General features: G+C 35.1%; 1 protein-coding gene across 3 annotated transcripts in view; it reads right to left on the bottom strand.

Moving 5' to 3' along the window:
• The window catches only part of KITLG (KIT ligand), a 58,829-nt gene that overhangs the window by 24,886 nt on the left and 14,383 nt on the right, over positions 1 to 19,560 (bottom strand). For all 3 annotated transcript variants that reach the window (XM_080582872.1, XM_080582873.1, XM_080582874.1), the window contains one exon: positions 6,850 to 6,963. In XM_080582872.1, the coding sequence (XP_080438998.1) occupies positions 6,850 to 6,963 (114 nt within the window). The remainder of the gene's footprint in view (positions 1 to 6,849; positions 6,964 to 19,560) is intronic.

The raw sequence follows: 19,560 nt of genomic DNA, 5'->3' as shown, positions 1-19,560 counted from the left end.
ATTAAATTTGTTCCAAATCAATGAACACTACAAGAATTGATATGCATTATGTATACAATCTACTTTACTGGCATCAGAGCCTGTCAAGCACTTTTTCGTGCATAGCTAAAAAATATAACTGCCCAAGAGCTCTTACAGCTCCTCAAACAAAGCTGGAGAACAGAGCTCAGTCTCAGATATTTTTTTTCTTGACAGACTGTGAATCAGAAAAGATATTTTTGAACTTATTATTAAAAATGAAGATCAGTGAGGGGGGAAGGTGTCAAACACAAAGTACATGCCCTACCTCAAGACATAACAACTTGTTAAAGTTTTATTGATTGAACTCCACATGCCAGATGCTCTGCTGATGGTAAAAGATGAGAGCTTAGTCAAAGTGAGGGAGTTAAATTTGAGTACCAGTTTGACTTCCCAATTCACTCACAGCAAACAGGGTAGAGCCCCTGATGTAAGAGTGAAGAACATGTATGAACTAAAGCTGTGCATTTCAGCTGTCTTGCTTTCCTGAAATGAATCTTGATATTTTGTTGAAGGCCAAGCACCAATCCAAAACTAACCACTTGCTTTTTAACTGTGGAATTATCCTTATGCAGGAATGACAGTATGGGCCAAAAAAGGGTCAAACATGGCTGTACACATGTTTTGCACCTGTGCACAAAGCCAGAAAGTATTCTGTGTACCAGCTCTGAGCAAGGTGGCTGGCTGCTGCAGTTCCCAACAAGGAACAGCACAATGGACAAAAGGGCTGTGAGCTGTCTGAGCAAAGGAGGATGAAACATGACTGTCCTTGAAACTTCCTGAGCTCTGGAACAGCCTTTCAGTTCCCTTACACAAGGCCTAAAGTACAGTGACAAATCTGGGGGGGTAACAAAACACCTGCCTGCATAATCTTCCTTGTTTTATAAAAGAGTAACATTTTTTATGATAGTCTTGGAAAGTAACATGTACAACAAAAATAACCCTACACTGCAATTAAAGTGTCCACCAAATTTCTCTGATTTAGTGGTTGGTATAGTTGTAGAAATTTTATCAGGCTCTGAGAACAAAATATTCTTTCCAGACATGAAGAACAGGGAACTTAAGTCTTTAAATTCATATAAAAGCAATATTAAGTTCTATATTCCTAGGTGTAACAAAATCTCAAACTGGGGAATGTAAGATTCCTTTTGACATACAGAGGTTTGAGTATTTAATACAGCACTGTTAACATTGCATAACCCAAATATACTTTTTGAAATATGCTCATGAAAACATAGATGGGGAGATAAAAAAAGATGTAAAAGTGGTTTCAGTTCCATAAACTACTCTTTCACCACAACAGCAGAACAGAGGAGAGGTAACCTATGTCTGCAGTCAAGCGCTTTGATATGAGGGTTACTGCTCTTGGAAATTTTATGGAAACAAGCTTAAATATCACTATTTTTTATATGGAGATCAACGATAAAGTAAGTCTACAGTAAATATTACCATTTGCTGTTGTAAATGATTCCTTCTTTATTCAGAGGCACATGATGGAAAAACTTACTTTCTTTTTCCATTTCTCTCATTTCTCTCATCATCATTCCCATTTTTTTTCCCATCTTGAATACATCTGCTTCTTCCCTCTTTGCATCCTCAGCTTTTCTTTTTCTGCAGGAGCTTCCACTTTCTGTCCATCATCTCTGCAATCTACTTTACCTCATCTACTAATGAAGCAGTTAATTAAATCTTTATCATTTGGCTTAAGACAACATGTTAACGATTTCCGTTCATACTTCTTACATCCATAGCGGCAGATTATCTGCACAGGATAAAAACACTGGATCCCTTTTTTTTTTTTCTTTTTTCTTTTTTTTTTTTTTAACCCCTTCACTCAGTAGAGTTGGATTCATTTAAAAATAAATGTTGCAGAGTGTAAAGTACACATTTCCAGCAAAGATGCAATGTGAAAGCAAGGTGTTTGAAACAACATCTTGAACAGTCTGGTTAGTTAATGCTGAGTATTGTTTGGGCTGCCAAAATTCAGAAGAAAAAGAAAATATTTTAGAGAAGTAGATCACAGAAGAAGAGGTGAATACTTTAAATATTGTTAATGAATGAACCCGTAATACGTAGGTACGCTGTATATGCGCTCCATAGCTCAGTAAAAATTCTACTTATATTTAGGCTTGATATTCATATTTAACAAACATATACACTATACACTGAACAACTGCTTAATTCTTATGCAAAATCAAAGCCACAATTACAGTAATGTAGTACCATAGCTTTATGCTGACTTACTATGCTGAAAAGAACAATGGGGACAGGCTTTACCGACAGGTGTTGCAATTACAGTTTTATAATACAGAACATTTGTTCATCAAGTAATGTGTTTTCCTCCAGACACCTTCATTAAAAAAGAGGCAGCAGTTCAAATGATTAGTGATGCAGAATGAATACTCTCTAAATACCTTAATTCTCTATAGGTATGAAACTATGTTCTTTTAAAGTTCTTTCTATTTAAAAATAAAAAGATTGTTGAATTGTTCTTTTCTTCTTAAAATGATTTTATTTAGGACACCTTCTACATACTACAAAAATATATTATAAAGATTTCAATAAATGTAATCTTACAGAAAATACTACAAGCAATTTTTGTATTAATAGTCTGTTTTGGTCTTCAGTTTGTTAATATTCAGAAACCTTAATTTTATCAAATCTCTTCCTCCTTTCTGATTATAGCTTTTGCTAAGAGTCTAGTATGATGCTAGTGAAAATACAGTTTAACACCACTGAAAGCAAGTTACACCATACATCTGTCCTGAGTTTCTTATTCAACATAAAGTTGATTAAGCTAATGAACCACATTTTCAGTCACTGCACAGTGTGTCTTATTTATTCTCCACCAGCATTGGCTTAGTAGACATGCCTGATTTATATTCACAGAAAGTGTTGACTGGGGAATGTTCTTCTCATGTTCCTGGAATACGATAGTTTAACAGAACACAGCCACAAGAAACCAGGAAATATTTAGGAGATGCTACAACAAGTGTGCAAAGCCGGAATGTGTTACAACTTCACAGGCAGTGTAAATAGTGCCTTTGAAGACAAACCAAGAAGCTTGCCATTGATCATAAAACAAAAGATAAACAGCTTGAGGGAAATAAGTAGAAGATATATTGTCAGAACAGCATGATGAACAGACAGAGGGCAAAATTATAGAGGCTGAAGCCAGAAAAAGACTTTTCAGTAGACTGGATTTTAATTCACTAAAGAATCTGGAAGAAAGATGTTTTTGTATATACAGAAAGATACATAAACAATTTTTTCCTTTTATGACGGGAAAAAAAAAAAGGCATTAGAAGTGAACTTAATAAGCATTTGAGAAGTGGCAAGAGCCAAAATGGACACCTTTATTATAGACCTGAATAGCTGGGGAGATAGAGTGTTATTACTTTACAGTGAGAAGAAAAAGGCCCAGGAAAGGATAACATCTGGGGGAGATGAAGAGCTCATAACCCTCCCATGTGGAAGATTCAGTCCATACAGAATCTAAGCTGATGTCTGAATGTTTGTGAGGAAGACAGGCCAACATCCTAAGATAAATGATGGTACCTGAGTATTACTGCTGAACAGAAAGTTATCTCACAGAGATACTGAACTAGACACATGACTTTGAACAAAAGAGTCCAGAGAATATGCCAGTGTGGCCAAGAATAAAGCCTGTAGAAATGACTGCCATATTGCTCTCAGCAAGCATGATAAAGATCTACTAAAAGCCTTTGTATAATAACATCACAATAACTATGGGCAGTAACAGTACATACAATAATATTAGCTTCTGTGAAATCCCCAGCTCCTTCTGGGAAGCCCTACACTTTGTTCTCAGTGTGAAAGGGGAAGAAAGTGATTAAAGGCACAATATTCTACTGGCATAAACTCTTTGGATCAGTGAAGAAATAGATCTATAAAGACCTATAAAGAACTCAGTCACCTATGGAGGCTATGTCTAACGCTGAAGACTTAAATCTTCAGAATATCATTTCTCAATTCAATCAGCATATTTTGTTTCAAAATGCAGATGTGGTAGAAAATATTTATAGTAATTTACAAGAGTCATAGGCCGTGCCTGAACTATATTTTTAAGCAAACATGTTGGAGCCCATATGGTATATACTAAGGATATACTCCATATAACATTAAAAAAATCATAAATACAAAACAAATACTTCTTGAAAAACTGTTTCCAAATCTATTGCTATCCATCCATTCTGAAAACAATGTTTCTCTTTAATTAATCCAGATATGCTAATATAGTAAAATACAGTGCTATGCAGAAATGCTACAATTATCAGTGGTCTGCTCCAGGTATTAGAAGAACTACAGACGTTTACCCATACCAAATGTACATAGCCATGTTGAGAATGCCAGCACCTAGGCTAGAATTTTTTTTTTAAAGTGATTCAGGAACCATTCCACAGCGCGCACACAGTGGTTTATGTAGACACTTCCTAAGACTAATAGAAGTGGGATGGGAAGAAAAGATCATTTAGGAGTTCAGGTAGACATTGTTGCTTTCAGTGATGAAAGCTTCATGATGCAGCCATGATTTTCTGTCAAAAATTTGATAACAAATGTATATCAAATATAGTTTTAACAGTATTAGGAATAACAGTGTGCTTTTCAGCTAGATAATATGGTTAGTCAGCATTCTCTGTGAGTTTCTGCTTCTCTTATAAAACTAGTCAGTCTAATTAAAACCAAGAGTTCTTGTGCTAAATTTAAGATCCTACAGTTATTTCCACATTATCTCTTCAGTTCAGGCTTTATAGAAATTATTTCTGCACAAAAAAAAAAAAAAAAAAAATTCATGCAAATATTAATATACACAGACAAAACAGGGAAACAGAGTCTCATCAAAACATTTTCAAACACAAGTTTAAAACAAAGAGAACTCAGGTGTCTGGCGTTCAGCCTTGGCATTCTCTGCATCTGTCTGTTATTTCTAACACCCAAAATATCTTTGAAGCTTTTAGCTAACTTCACCAAAATTTTGCATTCTATAAAGAGATATGAAAGGCATATAGGTAAGTCAGGAGAACAACAGTACTGCATCTTCACTGAGGAGTGGCAGAGGTCAGCCCAGCTGCATTCTGCTCAGTCTTGGCAGCATCAGAAGGGCAGTGCAAGCCAGACAGTAGGCGGGGTTTTTCTTCCAGGACAAGCAGTGCACATGCACCAAAACATTCGCCATGTGAACTTCTTCCTTTCAGCCAGCAGCCCAAGTAAAAGGGGATATGAGCCTGGTAGGAGCTCAGAACATTGCCCAGGTAGGCCTCATGCCCAGTGGCCATGGGAGGGAACTAGCAATAAAGTTGTATATGGAGAGAGGCAAGAAGGTGTGAAGGAGGGTGGGGGTATGGAAACAGCACTGCAGGGGTATTTGCAAGAACTGCAGTTGCTGGACTAGACAGGAGGAAGATGCAGGAATATGATATGGAAAAATCACAGTCAAAACAAAAAAAAAACTTGATTTTTGTAGTATTAGGTGTATGTCATAATATATCATAAAAGGAAAGTGTGATTGCTCAAGCTGCAGACAAATTTTTGTTATCTGTATTTATACATACTTGAAGTTTAAATTGTACTAAAGGGAAAGTCAAATCATGTGTTCTGTGGATATATAATTGACAAAAAGTTATTGCTAACCTTGTCCCAGACAATTTCATCAGCCCTCACAGGATTTTTGTTGTTCTGTCATGCTTTCAACAGTTTTAAATCAAAGCTTAATACTCTTTCAGGAGATGAAATATTATCTTGAAAAAACATGCCAATACTTCAGACTTATGCCTAAAGGGACTAATGTGAAGCAGTAAGCATTTGAGAAGGACTATAGAGGACTCCCAGAGATTTGCACTATGTGCCAATGCATATAACAACGCCCAAAGAAAACAAGTTAAGAACATTGCACTGGCAGCAAATGCAAGGGACTCCAAATTAAGTGTCTGATAGCACAAACTCCAGTCTTGAAACTGTTTCTCCACAACACAGCCATAATTTTCAGCTGAAGACAATATGTAAGTGCGGGTATGCTTTTTAAATGTTCAGTACATAATATTTCTTAAAAACACTGGTGCTAGATCCTGTGGTACTGTAAGTCAACATAATCAATGACTTCAGTGGAGTTAAACACCAACTGACTTCACACATGAAGATGCAGTTTTTCAGGTGAATGCAGTGTTCAGCTAAGTAACAGTTAAAATGTACTTAAGTTGATTTACAGAGGCAGCTGTCAATCCTTCAGATTTAAACTTCTTGGTATGACAATGCAAGTGGAAACAGAAATATATAATATTCTTTGTAGCCTACTCACACCTAAGATTATAAGAGTTGTTCAGTCATTATTGCTTTGATTGCCACAAAGATATTTAATATCACATTATTGTTTATATATGGCACAAGTTTCCCATAAAACTAAGGTAGAGACTTGTGTTTCATTTTCATTTTGTTTGTCATCAGTCTACTCCCTACATGTCAACAACACAAAGGCAGCAGTCTTTCATCTACATGGGAAACAGTCTGTTCCCAAAGAATGTGTGAGGAATCAAAACTTTTGACAGTTTTTATGGGAGTTTGGAGACAACAAAACACATACATATATATATTCTAAATTGGTCAAAGAAATCACCTGTTATACACACTGAAACTATTTTCCATTCTCTGCAATAAAGGTTTTGGTTTTGATCAAGTGACAGATGTTAATGGATTTTTTTTTTAAGTATTTCTCTAGTTCTAATCTAGATTTGTTAACTTTCCTTAAAAATGTAAGGCCATTATCCAGTGATTATTGTTTAACATAAAGAATAATTTAAAATAAAAGCTACTTACCAATTTTGCAATGTCATTTACATCATCTGTCACTGGATTCCCGCAGGAACTTTGGGCTTTGACAAGAGGATTAAGTAGGAGTAGTTGAAGACAAAAGCAAGTGATAATCCAAGTCTATATTTAATAAAAAAATAAAAAATGAAAAATAAAAAAGTGAGAAATCTCCAAACATGAAGTAATAAGAGACTGTAGTAATGCTTTTCATATATGAAGTCAAGATGCAACAATACTTTTCATCTTTCATGAGCATGTACTCATACTGCTGCAGTATGGCAGGGGTCCACAGAAATGCACTTAATTGATCTTTTCTGGAAGAAAGCTTCTTTAGAGTAATAATGGAAAATTTCTTATTGAGCCATCAGATTGCTTGCACAGAATCCTGCTGGACTTAATTGCCTAGGTAAGATTCTGCAAAGTTAACAGATACCAAAGAAGAGAAAAAATCACTATATTCTTCATCATCAACATAAAACTAACTAAATGCTTGTCTATCATCTGATAAAGTATTCAATAAACCTGTGTCTCTAATGTGATAATGGATGACAAGGAACAAAATGGTAACAGACCACAGCAAGATAAAAGGCAAAAGTTTTTATCACAGCCATTACATTTACAAACTTAAACTGTAAGCAAAACCATAACTGGACTCTGCCCAAATACTGAGGTCTCAAACAGCAATACCATACTTTTTTTTCTAAGTGACATACCCTGGCCTATCAGGAGCAGTAGCTTGGCTTTGAAACAACCTTTCTCACTAAATCCTACTGGAAGAACAATGTAATGTACTTAAACAGGCTTGTGAGATTTGGACAGAACAGATAACTAGAACTAGCTGTGATGCACCTGGGTGTCTCCTTGTCTACCTTGCCTGAACTTCCATCACCTTCTGCTGTTCCTTTGCTTTGCTGGTTTTCCACGGAGACCTGTGCCAAGTTTAAGCTGTAGATCTTTATTTCCAGAATGTTAAATCATCCAAGTTATGGATAATCAAAAGTTGCCTCTGGTTATAAAGCTTCTTGTGCCAGCTGACTGAAGCTGTCAGCAAGAGTCAATGATGTGTACATATACTGCAAGTATGAAATTTGCCTGTGCAGGCTCCCAAGCCTCCAAAAGGGCAGGACTGGGACCAGCATTTGCTTCTGCACGAATTGTGACACATCTCAGGCCCATCTGTTCTCTGCATCAGGTAGAAGGCTCACACCTTCAGCCTGGACTTCTTCACCCCTCAGTTTAAAACCAAAGCAAATCAAACAGCAGGGATGAAGTTCTCTACAAAAGCAGAGAGATAAAATTACAGATTTAAAGTACTGAATATCATTAGAGTAACCTAGAAGGGCTAAAGAAGCATGAAAATTAAGATTGCTTGGGAGGTACATTATTAACATGAGGAAGCAGTGCCAGGCACTTTACCCAGAATTGTTAATCAACAAGTAAATCTCTCTCTTCTCTATCTTAAATCTTATATATATCTTATATCTCAAGTAAAACTTGTCAATTGCTTTCTTAGACTATGGCTTTCTGACTTATTTAGGCAAAACTTCAGTGTGGGCTGCAGCTGAAAAGGATAGTCTGGCCTCTTGCCTTCTCTTCTCCCACGCTGTCACTAGTGAGATGGCTGAGTAAGCTGTAACAAGCAGTCAACTTCCATTCTTGTTACTCTGCACTCTCCTTCAAGCAGGCCAGCTTTCTGATACAGCTAATTACGAAACCATGGAAGAGTGAGTACCCATACACAGAGACAGCAGAAATGCCTGGTTATATTTGTACAAATAATCACTGGGAGAAAATAGTAGAAGTAGTGTGAAGTGAGGTACCTAATACTCTTAAAAAAAAAAATACACCATACGAAGCTTTGAAATTGTGCAAACAGAAACAATCCAAGCTCTTGGGAGATGAAGCTCTCAGGCTCAGAGTGATGTTAGAGACACAAAAGACAACAACTCTGTGTCTATTTCTGGCTTTCTGATGAAAGGGTAGTGAGACTTGGAATGTGGGGGCCTAATTCTGCTGATTTTCCTCCTCTTGAGTAATTTGGCCAACCTCATTGTGTTTGTTTCTCTGCTCTCTATTTTGCATATGGAAGTGACCAGGATGCTGTCAGTCTCTGAAAGGACCTTTGAGAGCTCCTTGCAAAATTTGTGTATATGAGCTCAAAGCTTAGGAAGAGAACTAGCTTTAAGTGGTCAGAGAAACATCTTCCCCTCTTCACATAAGTTGCAGAATTGAAGAGGAAACCAAAGGGGACCTCAGTTAAGAGACTATTTTCCCACTGCAATTTTTTTGTACAAAATTTTAGAAAAGACAATAGATTTGGATAATAAAATGGACTAGCTATACTGTTTTCAAGTAATATACATATACATAATATATATGTAATAAATATGTATATTATATATATATATGTATTGTTTTATCTTCAGAGTTAAACAGTCACTAACAATTACACTTCCCGAGGATCAGGGACGTTTTACTGATTTGTTCTTTGGAGATGGAGTCCATGCCAGAAGTCACTGATATCTTTATTTGGTTCTTCAGAATTGAGAAAGATAGAAGTAAGTAAAGGAAGACGGAATTTGTTCTCTGACTTGTGTCAGCATCATAGCACAGAATTTGACCTAACAATCTAAAAATCAGAAAAGTAACAAAATTCATTCATTCAAAATAGTGTGTTGTTTGTTTGTTTTCCAGATCAACTCAGTAATATGAAAACAAACAGCAGCACATTCTAAATAAAACTAGAGCTCTGATGCATCTTGTCAATTTTCATACTTTGTGATGCAAAAGGACAATCCATAAATGAAGTTTAAAAATCTCTACTTATTTCGTAATTATGCAAATCAATAAGAACGCAATGTTTTTTGGCCCAGGGAAGTAATGGGATTTAAAAACACAGTCATTTTTATAACTGCTATTAAAAACAAATGTGTTGTAAATTTTGAGATGATTTGAGGCTTTTCTTGCTTATTTGTCCTATGTCATCCAACAGGAACTGAAGGTCTGAAAAATACTGCTAGTTTCAACATGTCTATCATCCAAAATCTTTTAATTATTTGCACTTACGAAATATTTATATTACACATGCCTATAGCCACATTGTTCGTAAGGACTGAAGAGATCAAAAAGCTACGCTATTTCTGTGTTATTTACTAATGACCAAACCTGCTGTTTGAGCAAAACTTGAATAGACTGAATTAAATCAAAGGCAGAACAAAAGGGAAGCTTAAACAACAGCTTTATAAATAGAGATTCCAGTTTTACACTTTACTAAGCATAAATGAGTTACCCACACAACAGTCATAACAGATTTCCATTTATAATTACTTCTCAGCTAAAATGGTATTTTCAAAGCTGGCCACAGGATTTAATCACACATCATCACATTACCTATCATAAGCACCCCTATACCACAGGGCCTTGTTCTATATTAGTTTCAAAAAAGTCAGTGTTATTCAATAGTTTTCATGTTCTGAAATCTCTTAAATGCTGAATTTAAGAGATTTCCAGAAGTTGCTTTTGGAAAGGGGAAAATAAAAACGTAATGATTAGACTAGCAAGGATAATTCAAATTAAAAATTTGTATTATACACGTCTGATCATTCTGCAAAAGATTTTTATCATTGCCACAATCTATAATTTCAATTAACAGCTTTTTAGAAGCCTAGCTAGCAATCCAGTGTGTTGAAGGCTGTCCTTTCAGTTGTAAATCAACAACTTTTTCATTCAGGCCGTTCGCTTATGATCTGGAGTGTTGACAAAGGCTGATGAATGAATGTCTTTGCAACTTTTTCACAGTTTGATATCAAAGATATTCAATTACCCTGGTTAATGTGCAGCTAGATTCTTAAGTGAAAAAGCAGAAAGGGGAAAAACATATTGCTAAATAAGTAAAACATTGGCAAGTCTGGATATTTCCAAATATGTAGTTCATACTGAAAACAATTTTAATTATAACTAGGAAGAAATCATCAAAAACAAATGGAAATAATAAAATGAAAAAATAATTAAGCACAGGAAGAGATAACAACTGCACAGATGAACAGGTTCTACATTTTACAATTTCTTGCATTCAGAGCAAGTTAGCCACAGAACTTTTCACTCCAGTTTCTTGAGTAAACCAATTAACCACAAATAAGACACAGCTGAAGCAGGGTTAGCTGACAATGTAGAACAGAATTCACCCTGAGCCAACCTTTCCAAATGTTTTTGTTTGTTTGTTTGTTTGTTTTATTTCTTCTAGTGCTGGGGTAGGAACATCTCTTAATATTGGCTCCTCAGGCAGCTTTGTTCATGCTGCTTTGCTGAGGCACAGCTTGTGAACCTCTGCTATAGACAGCATCGGTTTGTCAGTCATGGATAGCTAACTTAATGTTTGTACCTAAAAAATGGATAGCTAACTTAATGTTCATATCTTAAAAAGCCTTTTGTAATAAGATACAAACAGAAAATGAAAATAGGAAGAAAAGATCTTTCTTGCCTTCTTTTTTTTTCACAAAAAAAAGTATCCAGAAGCATAAAAGTACAATAAATATTTGATATGCCTACTAATGTAGGTAGTTATTTAGCTGTGTTAGAGACAAAGACATGGAAAAACTGTTTTTAACCAACTAATTTTGGCAAATAAGTTTTGAACTGGAAAATTTCCTACATACTCTCAGGTACCTAGGAGATAACTTCAGTGTAGTTAGAGGAGCCATTGCATGAATGCTGAATAATGCATAGCACTAAGTCCAGTATGCAACCTTTACTGTCCTTCAGAAGGCTGGTACTAGTCTCACAGAGTATAATAGCCTATAGATTAAGGTGGTCACTAACGAGTGGCAGATCTAGGAGAAATTTCCACCAACCACAGTAATTTCAGCTCACAGGAACTGGGATCTGTTTGTACGGTGTCTACCTCCTAATTACCAAAGAAGGTACTTTTCCACCTGTGACACCTTCCTCATTAGAAGGAGAAAAATGGGGATACACAAGTATTTCTAACTGCTTCCCCCTCTCTTCCCCCCTCACCCCCTTTTTTTTCAGAAAAATTGTGCATTTTACACTGGAAAATTGTTATGTAGAGGAGGGGGAAAAAAAAAACAAAAACACACACACACATTCACTGCACAGGCATCAGAACGTTTATGTGTATCCTCGTCTTGCACATGCTACTCCATCTGGGCACCCTGACTTCTGGGAAGCTCCCCAGTCAACATGAGAGTTTTCTTGAACAACCTTTTGGCAGTCCATTGAACAAAACGGAGCCTATCTCCAGCTAAGTGAGTCACCCTGCTGGGATGAGACAACTAGGAATCTCTGGATCACGCCCTAAATGCTTTGTTATGATTACAAAAAGCAGATGCATACTTTTCTAGTGACTGATATTATTCTTCATTTTTTCAACATTGATGTAGTAGGGAGAATGATGATAAAAGTAAACAAAATTCATTAGAGAGCATCAATGCGACTTATTTGGATTCTGATTTAAACAGAGGCTACAGAAAGACCAGTTACTCTTGCTGAGTAAGCTGTGAAGTTCTTTAGACATTGGATATTGGAACATATATCCAGTTAGTTAAAAAATGCAGAAAACTTTTCTACCTAATTCTGCATATACTATCCAAAATACATGACACGAATGTACTATAGGGGGTAAAGAGGAAGGAAATTAATGAGTTATTGTTACAAACATAAGTAGGAAAAGGTACTCTTGCCCCTTACATTCAGATGAATTGAGCAGGCAACCTGCTTTCATAGCTGTTTCATTTATGTGTAACATCCTATATTTGACTTTCCATAAAGTTCCCAACCATAAAAACTCTTCCCCCTAACCTTTACAGATTCACTTATTTTCCAGTGGGTGACTTCAGGAATGCCTAATGACAACTGATAAAACCAGTATTTTTCAGCTAATTGTCCATTAGATGGCAGAATGCCAAAGTGGCACTTGCTGGACTCCACCAGTTGCATGTGAAAAGGAAAAGCCAGTTGCTGTATCCAGATGCTTATAAACCTTGTTTCCTTCCAAGCTACACTGTCAATGAATCAGAAATCACTCTATTTGAGTCAAGGGATAAAAATATTCTAAACCTGCTGAACGCTAATATAGAACTACCTTTTCTTCACTATGTTCCTGAGTCAGAAGGAGAAACCATTCCCTAGTTCTGCAAAGATATGAACATCTTCTTCCTGAGATAGACAACTTTAGGATACAAGGTCTTATTGTGCTGAGAAAATGATGAATCTCACTATTCTTTCCCACAATCCAGATCTTGGGAAACCTAGGAAGCTCCTCAGACAATGTGTCAACTTTGTTTCATGCAAACTGAGGCCTATTGCTATCATCATTTATCCTTTCTAGCTCTTCTTGACAGATGCAAAAGCAGCAGGCTGCTCCAGCCAATATGCTATTTTTGCACTTAGTAAGGCACTATCCTGCTGTGCTTGGTTTTGTGTTTCAACCAGAACCGAGATGGACATTATAAGCAAGAGGAAGTGTAGACTGATAGAGAGTTTGCCTTGCAAATCAATGCGATACAGATATTTTGTAATTGCATTTGGTAGACTACAAAATAGTGTTTTTAATGTATAAATTATTAATTTTCTACCCCTCCAAGGATACCTATGTAAAATATTTGGCTACCCTAAAAATGTTGACTTTGGCTCTTCAAAAATGTTATCTGTTCCATAACAAATTTTGTCCACTATTTAATCTCACTTGACAATCAGGGATTCAGGCAGTTTCCTTGCAACCTAAATCTGTCCTGGATGACAGCCAGTTTGTTTGGTTCCCAAACACTGGGAAGTGAAGTTACCAAGAGACAGGTAATAATATATGGATGTTGCCTCTGAAGCTTATGCTAACAGAGTATAAATATTTAAATAAAATATATAAATATAATATAATATAATATATGATATTATATATATATATTATATATAATAATATAATAATATATAATATATAAATTATAATATAAAATAATATATAATATTATATATAATATAATTAATATAATATATATAATAATATAATATAATATAATATAATAAATATATATAAATATATATAAATATTTACTGATTTTCATCCATCAGATGGCATTCTAATTCTGCCAAAAACCAAGAGTTCTATGTACAGAAACATTTAAATACGAAGAAAGGCTAAAAATAATAATAATAACAAAAGATGTATTTTGGAAGAAATCTTCCTGTTAAGTTAAAATCAGAGATTATGAGGACTTCATAGGTCCTGTATATAGCATAGCCTTTTTAGGCCGTAAGTACCAGCAAGAGATTTTTTTTTTTCTTCCTTGTAAAGTTCCATTACAGTCATCACTGATCAGTACTGAAATTTTACATTATTCTTTCCCAGTGAAGTGCAATAGAAAACAACATTTATTTCTTATTTTAAGGGAGACACAGAGATCCAAAATACCTGCAAAATTCAAATAGTAATAGCAGAAGACCAGACTTCAGTTGACTCAATAAAACCTCCCACAAACTCTAAAGAGGAAGTAGTCTTTTTTTTTTTTTTTTTTTTTTTTTTCCCCTGGGAACTTACAAAAGAATTTTCTAGCATAAATCCAAAGACATTATTAAGTAATTGAAAGCGGAAGGCAAAGTAAAATAAAAGATTATCTTGGCAGGGAGGAGAAGATTCTCACATTGTATGGTGGTGGATGATCTGACTTCCTCAGGGAATGAAAACACATTCTCTTAAATAAAATGCTTAATTAAAGATTGTTTTTAAAGATCTATTTAAGATGTTTTGTTTGGTTGCCAAGTTTCTGAAAAAAAAAAAATCACTTTCTTGAATATTCGTTGGAGTTATAATGAAAATGTATACATGACTACCCCTTTTAACCTTAAAATTTCAAGCTCCAATAAAGGAAATGGAAGAATAGTTGTTACAGAAGTTCTGTATAGGATCTTTAATTCTTACCATCTGCTACAAAGTGCAATGAATTTGGATTAGAAGAACTTCTACACTGACAAAATTAGAAAACAAAAAAGCAAACAAACAAACAAAAAAAACCAGTGAAATTATGCAAGCATTGATGATTTTGATACTTGGCATAAAATGAAACTCATGCACATGATGAAAATGTCTCTGTCTTCCCTAGTAGCTCATTATTAGTATTAGCTAAAACAGATTAAGTGTGTTTCATGGCTACAGACTTTGCTAGAAAGTTAGCTGCACTAGAAATCTGAAGAGTTTCAGTTCACATTTAAACTTGTGAAAAGAGAAAAACAGGAACAAAAAATATTCTTGCACAAAATTAGAAGGGTACTAGGTGTTTTTTTTTTTTTTTTTCTGACATTTTATACACTCTTGTGGAAGTAGAGGATAATTTTAAAATAAAAATGACAGATTTGCCAACTTGGCCTAAACCAAAGGCATGTCTCAGAAATACACTATTTTGTTTCTGAACTCTGAATAACTTTGATGACTTCTCTGACAGGCCCTGTATCTTTCTAGGGATATAAATCTGGAACTACTCTGACCCTCTCAATAAGAAATCTTAGTCAGAGACCTCATTATAAAAGGATAATTGCTCAACTTAGACTAAAACTAGTTGTCAATGCAGTTGAGATTGTGTGTTTCACCCAGCTACCTTAATTGTATTACTTTTAAAGAACACTGTTTGGATATCTTGGATCTGCCCATACCAAAATAAGCTTTCACAGCTCTGAAGAACAATATTTTGTCACATCGATATTGTACTACATATTGTGAGACTATTAGCTTCCTGACATTTTACAGCTGATGTCTACACTGGTGGCCTACAAGAGCACTTGGAATAAGGTGAGGAACAGTGGCTGCAAATGATACGGTCTACATCATGCTAAATAGTATGGGTTTGAGCTCCAGCAGCTTTCCTCAGTCATTCTGCCATTGTGAAGATCTCATGAACAACATCAGGTAAATGTGTTAGTCTGCAGTCTATCTTAGAAAGCACTTGCCTCTGCTATTACTGAAGCAAATGATATCTATAAGTAACCTGTATTCCAACATACAGGGATAGGTCTAGGCTGTCCTTCCAAACAGACAACCAAACTATTTAGGTTCCTGGCACCTAAATCTCTTGACCAGTTTTACTTGCCCAACTCCACAACAGGTGTCAGCTGTCAAAGTCACTGTGTGCTTCTGGTAACTCCTGGGATAAGTACTGACCTGGTACAGTGCAGTGATAACCCACTCCTTTGATACTGAGGAGAGTTTACATTTGTAATAGGACAGGATAATATCAAATGGAAGGAATGCAGGAGTGAAGTGGGAGTGGAGGGAATGATAAAACTGTCTTGGGAATTTGTTCCAGATCTTCACTGTTCTCATGGTTTTACACTGTCCAATTTGGGTGTACTGATGGCAGTTTATATCACTGTGTTCTCATGGCAACACTGCTCCTTTGCTTATGTAGTTATACCTCCATCTTTTCAGTTTGTTCCCTTGATATATTTCTTCATATCAACCCTATCTGAGTCTTCATTATGCCTTATTAACAAGCCTGTATGACTGCCAGTACTAGATTACATGGAGGCAATATAAAAAAATAAAAATAAAAAAGACTCATGGAAAACAAACCAACCATTCACTTCCTCTTACCTTCTCCCAGATCTCAAATTTTATTGATTTACTCTGTATAGTGCCTTAGTTTCACAGGATTTCCCCTCCAGCAAATGTAAATAGAGAATTGCCTTACGTCTCACAGAGCATTGTTACTGCAATTACAGTGGATGCAGTATCCAGCCAGGTGGTTGCTTATGATTTGAAGAAAAGCTAACAACTTAAAATCAACACTTTATGTCACGCAACTTTTAAATGGGATTGCCTCTCATTAGTCAGAGCTTTTTCTTCTATTGATAAATAACAGCTGACATAAAATGTATTCCTAATTTACTCACACAAAAGCTAGTTTCTTTGGATATATTCCAGGCAGTAGCACCTGCAACAACTTAAAAAGGCCTGGAACAGGAAATTTTTGTGCACCAGAGCTGAGTTTTCACTTTGATCCCCCAAAGACTCAGTTGATAACTTCAAATTATGACATAACATACATTTTTCTCTTGTAAAATGTTGGTGAGGAAACTGATCTTGCATTTAGAAGATTTTTTTTTTTTTAAGTAAACAAATCAGATATTTGGACAAACCTGCAGTGACATTTTTCAACAGTAATTACATCATTGACAAAAGAAGGTTATTCAAGTTTTCAGCTGCTTTAAATCCTGGATCTTTGGGGGAATACTTAAGGGTTATTTTAGGTTTCCTTCCATCATCAGTAGTGATACTTGAACCTTTGAACATAAGTAAGTAATAAAAGCTGTTATCTACTCTTTCAGAATTCAAAAGATACTTTTTTAAATACTGTCCCAAATCCACATAATTACCTTGGAGTGTGTCACAATGCTGAAAAGTATCCATGTAATATTTTACCACAGGATGAAGGACTGCCATTACAAATCTCAGGTGCAGGAATTGGGCCAGGTCGTGTTCTTCACGGTGAAATTTCAGTTTCTACTCCTCACAATTTATTTATTTATTTTTACCAATAAGTTTGCCTTTTGGACATCATGTCCATTTATGGCCTATATACTGTTCATGATTCAGAAATGTGGGTTTACAGATTTAACACAGAGTTTTACAGTCTTCTTGTGTACAAAACACTATGCAAAGTCAATAAAAGACCTAGTATGTTCCATATGTGCATATTAGAGGAAAATCTAACACAGCACTGCATAGTTTGTTAGAAACAGTATGAGTTTTAAAGCCAATAAATAACTTTCCACAGTGTTCTGTTTGCAAGAAACTACTTGTTAGGAAATGAAGTAGGCTTCCTGCCCCCAAAACAGCCACTGCATACATTTCAACAGTAATCTATAGTCATTTTTTTACAAAAACTTCAGGAATTTTCTGGAAGATAATTTTTCTGTTGGAAAAAAATCAAAGCCCCTACAGGCAAGCCATTTAAAAGCCAGCATACTAAAAATCAACAAAAGTAAAAAATGAAAGCGGCATCATTTGGCTTTGTTTCTAAGTCACCAAAATTAGCAGAAGAGGCAGAAAAAAAAAAAAAAAAGAAAAAAAGGACTTTGAAAGTTGAACTTATTTGTCACTATAAAAAATACTATTTTTTTTTGTTTTGCTTTTTTTTTTGTTTTGTTTTCATTTACATTGTGTTTTTTGATATAGTAGGTAACTAACCAGAAGGTCTGTCATTATACCACCTTGGGAAAAGTCTGTTTAAACTTTATCATTCAAAAACATGAAACAAATGACTCACATTTGTCAAAAATCAAATGTAGTTTCAGTGAGCCCAACAGAAATGACACTGATAGGCTTATATTCTTCCTGGACCTATTTAGCAAGATTCCAGTAGGTTTTGACTTTTTGCTTCTTCCTATAACTGCACCTGGCAAACTGAGATGCATTCATTAGGAATGCTTCAAGAAATGGTTTATGAGATTCACGCAAGTTTATCTCAGTTATTTCCAAATAAAACTGAGTAAAACAAAGCCAGATTTGAAGTTGTTTCCTGGCGGGGAAAAACAACAACAACAACAACACTTTTTAAATTTAAAATCTTGATTTCAACTCAATTCTCTCATTTATGAAAGCAACCTGGTAAACAATTCTACTTCCAAAAAATACTCTAAGCTCTTACACAGCTTTTTAGTTCCTGCATAATTTGAATCAGATGCTTTCCTATACATAATCAAAACCATAGCGAACAATTTAGATTTAAGGTAATGATCTGTGAAAGAATAACACAACCTTACATTCACACCGCTATTAGAATATAAGGCCATTAAGAACTAACCTATATCTTTTGTGAAAAGAAAGTTTATCTGAAGTGATACACTGATGGATGAGATTAATCTCAAATGCCTTGAAGTTACAGTTTGTGTGACTGCAGACAACTGACACATCAGATTGGAAACTAATCTTCAAAACATTTAAGTGTGCTTATAAGACAACGTAAGAGCTGAGAAGGCAATAAGCCATTTACCTCAGCAAGCTGGAATTACAAATACATTATGCCCTGTCCTAAAGCTATTAACTTGGACATTAGTAAGATCAACTACACTTTTTTTTTTTTTTACTTTTTTTTTTTAACATTTCACTCTAAATTGAAAACACTTCCATATGTCGAAAATATCTAAATGATTATTATTTCAACAGCGGATCTTCTTACCACAGAAAATGAACATCAACTCATTTTTCATCATATACTAAAATATATCTTGCCATTATTAATTTTAAAAGTTCTTCCTGAAATTATTTTCATGAGATATATTTATGTTTTACAGAAAGCAAATTGCCGAAACAGCCATTTTAGGAATTTGAAGCACTATATAAAGTCACTCCAGGACAATGTAAATTGAAAATGGCAAAAAGTAATGGGATAAGATGGGACTGATCAAAATGTTTTCTGGAACATAAAAAGCCAGTGACTGCATCAAAAACTTCAAGTATATTTTGAATTCCTATTCAATCCCACAATGGGAAATAAATATTTTTAAATGCGTATTCCTGCTGATGTTGAAGTACATGAGTATCTTTCAGGGTTGCTCCATGGAAACTCCACCATCTTTCAGTGTCTAGATCTACATGTGTCAGCACTGCATAAAATTTTATGAGTTCTAACCATTCATACTCATATGCTGAAAGAAAGATCTTTCAGCATAAATGTCTCAGCTGTCATTACTTCAGTAAGTAATTGGAGTTCA

The sequence above is a fragment of the Anser brachyrhynchus genome (assembly GCF_964034855.1).
Source record: "Anser brachyrhynchus genome assembly, chromosome: 1".
Taxonomy (NCBI): domain Eukaryota; kingdom Metazoa; phylum Chordata; class Aves; order Anseriformes; family Anatidae; genus Anser; species Anser brachyrhynchus.
This window is presented reverse-complemented; position numbering and strand designations above follow the sequence as displayed.